General features: G+C 35.5%; 1 protein-coding gene across 1 annotated transcript in view; it reads left to right on the top strand.

The window, feature by feature from the left end:
- Positions 1–3,027, top strand: part of LOC114049475 (transport and Golgi organization protein 1 homolog) — a 41,103-nt gene extending 38,076 nt beyond the window's left edge. The window contains exon 23 of the mRNA XM_027870713.1: positions 588–3,027. Coding sequence (XP_027726514.1) covers positions 588–910 — 323 coding nt within the window. The 3' untranslated portion in view covers positions 911–3,027. The remainder of the gene's footprint in view (positions 1–587) is intronic.
- Positions 3,028–3,290: the final 263 nt, after the last annotated feature.

Below are 3,290 nucleotides of genomic sequence, written 5' to 3'. Positions count from 1 at the left end.
TGATTTCCTATTAATAGTACCTTCCCTCTGTTGATTATTAATTTCCTGTTAATATCCTATTTATCTTACAGTGCCTTCCCTCTGTTGATTATTAATTTCCTATTTATCTTGTATAAAGCTTGTTAGCACGTTGTCTCCCCTGTTCTATTGTAAGCTCCTTGAGGGCAGGGACTGGCTTTTGCCTTTCTTTTTATTTCCAGGGCTTAGCACCACCTAGCACATTATAGGTGCTTTGCAATGCAAAGATGTACCTGGTTGAGTTATACATAGGCTTGCTGCCTAACCCTAGTATTTTGAAGTTGAGGCAGCTCACAATTCAGAGGAAAGGGGTTGTTACTAGGTCAAATTCTTACCTTTTATGTCTGAGGTGCTAGGGTAATAAACCCATATATATACATGAATTTACAATTCATTTCAGTAGATATTGTGGTTCTATATTGAAATGAATATTCTTATAGCCTTCAATTCAACATTTAATACTATATCTATGAATGTTATTATGCTACTCAAAGTGTAGCACAAGTTCTCATGATTAGTGTCAGATGATAACAACTTTTGCATAATTTAATTTTGTTTTTCTTTGCTAGTTCCTGTTGGTCCTCCACCTCCAAGCTTTCGGGAGTACTTACATGGCCTTCCACCAGGAGCAAGGGACCTACCTCCTGACCCTCGAGAGTATATACGTGGACACCCACCTTTTGAACCTCTAGGCCCTCCTGGCCCAAGAGAGTACCTTCCTCCTGGCCCACGATTACCGCCTCCAGCCCATGGTCCAAGGGACTACCCACCTCCACCTTTTACAAGAGACTTGACACCTTCAGGTTCTAGAGACTATGTCCCTCCTCATCCACCTCATGCCTCTCAAGGAAGCACACAGGACTATATACAGGCTCCAGAACAGAGCCCATGACTTTAGCCTTCAAACTGAAAAAATGGGACTGTTGGAACTTCATACAGGTGAAAGACTTCATTAGCTTCAAAATAAATTTTACTTTAATTTCATGATTAGCTTCATATGTAGGTTTGTTTACTTTCTATTTTTTGCAGGACATTTTTTTTCCAATTAAGCTGCCCCTGGCATCATTGTGCATTTATGAGCCAAACTATTCAACCTCTCCATAATCTGAGATGCAAAAATATATTTTTTGCCATGAATGAGGACCTTTTAAGCTGTAGCTTTTTGCAGCTCTTTAAATGTGCAATACAAAAATATACCTGTGTTTTAGTTTTATGTAATTGATGATTTCAAATGTCATAAATGTAATCAGAACATTTCCTGTGGAAATACTTTATTAAAAAAGGTTAAGCACTATCCCTACTGCCTCATTTTCCCTATTATTTTGTTAAACTGTTGTTAGTGTAGACCATTCTGCAACATACATATATATAATATAGTTATTACGAAGGGACTGTGTGGATAAACTTGATTCTTTTTAAAAAGATCTGGTCTTGAAGTCCAAGAGTATAAACAATTAATCCTAAAAAAATTTACTAATGTAGTAAATTATTCTTCCCCTTCCGGGACTCTTGGGAAGATGATTATTTTATTAGTGCTGTATAAACCATCATCCAAAGAAAAAATTTTGTTATTTCCAAGTAATTCAATTGGTTGAAATGTTGAGATTAAATTCTAGCGTTAAGATTCAATTCAATATTGTGGCCTTTTGGAAATGTGAGGGTCTAGCAGTTAAGGAATGATTTAATATAGGTTTCAAAGGTGTGGATACTTATCCCCATTTTAAGACCCACCCATCTGTGTTGCTTTTATCCGATGCTTCCTAATATTGCCTACTTCAAACAGGCTAATAACAGCCATCATTGAAGTAAGAGTATAAAAGTAATTTTGGACTTAGCTGGCAAAATTATAAAGGAAAATTCAAATTAAACTATTAAAAGTTTTATTTAAGCTGAGATAGGCTTTATCTTCTCTCCCATAATCAATATATTGCAAAAACCTCACTTGTGTTAAGATAGAATTTGATTTTAATCTAAGTGTGGAATTCATTTTCTTCCTGAACATCCCTGAATAATAAAAAAGAACACAACTGTGTATTATTGCAATTTAAATATTTCTTCCACAGTGAAGGCTGTTACATAAAGGGCATAGAAGTTGTTCTTAACATGGTTAAGACATTAAGGTGGACAAGACTTATCAATATCCTTTGAATTTATTTGTATTTCTTTTTATAAAATTGAAAATAAAGATTTCTCTGCAAACTGTCCTCTTCTTTGGTAAATACAGGGTGTTATCTTCATTTCCTTCAGCACTGCAAAGATGTGGACAAACACTTCAGGAGCAAATTATAGATAAGCAGTGCTGGCTAACTCTAGATAGCAAGCATTTGTTGGGCCTTACAGACAGACTGATAAAAATACATGCAATGATTATAAATAAATAAGTGTTCTTAAGCAACTTCCATCTGTTCAGGTTAATAAATTTCAACCTGAGATTTATTTAGATTCGAGTTAATGCAGTTAATTCTAATAAATCCTATTTAGAACATTTTTTAGAAGAATAACTGCTTAGGGAGAAGGTGGTGTTGGATAGCAGGATTTTGACTCGGGTCTTCTTTGATTCCACTGCTTGCCCTATATACAATAAGCTACATTCATTGAACAGAATACTCAAATCTGATCTTATTTTGGATGTTTCTTCCAACTATACAGATCAAAACCCATTTTATGTGATTCTTGTCCATGTCCATCATGAGTTTGCCACCTGGATGGGGTAGAATCTACCCCTAAGTTTGCCAGTAGAAGCATCAGCCATCCACTGTGTTGGACACAATTATAGATGAATGTCATTTGAGTCATAGAGTTGCATGAATAAAGTGAAAAATTTTCCAGGGTCCCTCTAGAATCCTTTCATGCTTTCCACACTTTATGCTGCAAATGGAATAACTTTTTGGACTGAAATCCATTTTTATAAAAAACATGTGTTTGTTTCTAGGGCTAGGGGGAAGAGGGAGGCCATGTTTTCTGGATGAAAAGAATTCCTCCCACAGAATAAAGACATATGCATGTAAATATCAGATTTATTTTCTTGTGTTTTGTTCATTGGAACATGGCTGAAATATAGATCTGAAAAATGACACTCTATCCAAGCAAGAAACGAGAATTTGCAATATTAACATTTCATAGGATTTAGAGCCAAAAGGGACTTAACACCTATAAGGTATGGAACAGTCCTACATGCTACAGTAATTTCAGGGGTAACCAACCCAAAGAAGCCAGTCTGTTACATGAGGCATAATAAATATAATACAAGAATAGGAACACGTCCATTCCTC

This window comes from Vombatus ursinus, unplaced genomic scaffold (genome assembly GCF_900497805.2).
Source record: "Vombatus ursinus unplaced genomic scaffold, bare-nosed wombat genome assembly UNPS02014798.1, whole genome shotgun sequence".
Taxonomy (NCBI): Eukaryota; Metazoa; Chordata; class Mammalia; order Diprotodontia; family Vombatidae; genus Vombatus; species Vombatus ursinus.
The sequence above is the reverse complement of the archived record's forward strand: the minus strand, read 5'-3'. Positions and strand labels throughout refer to the sequence as shown.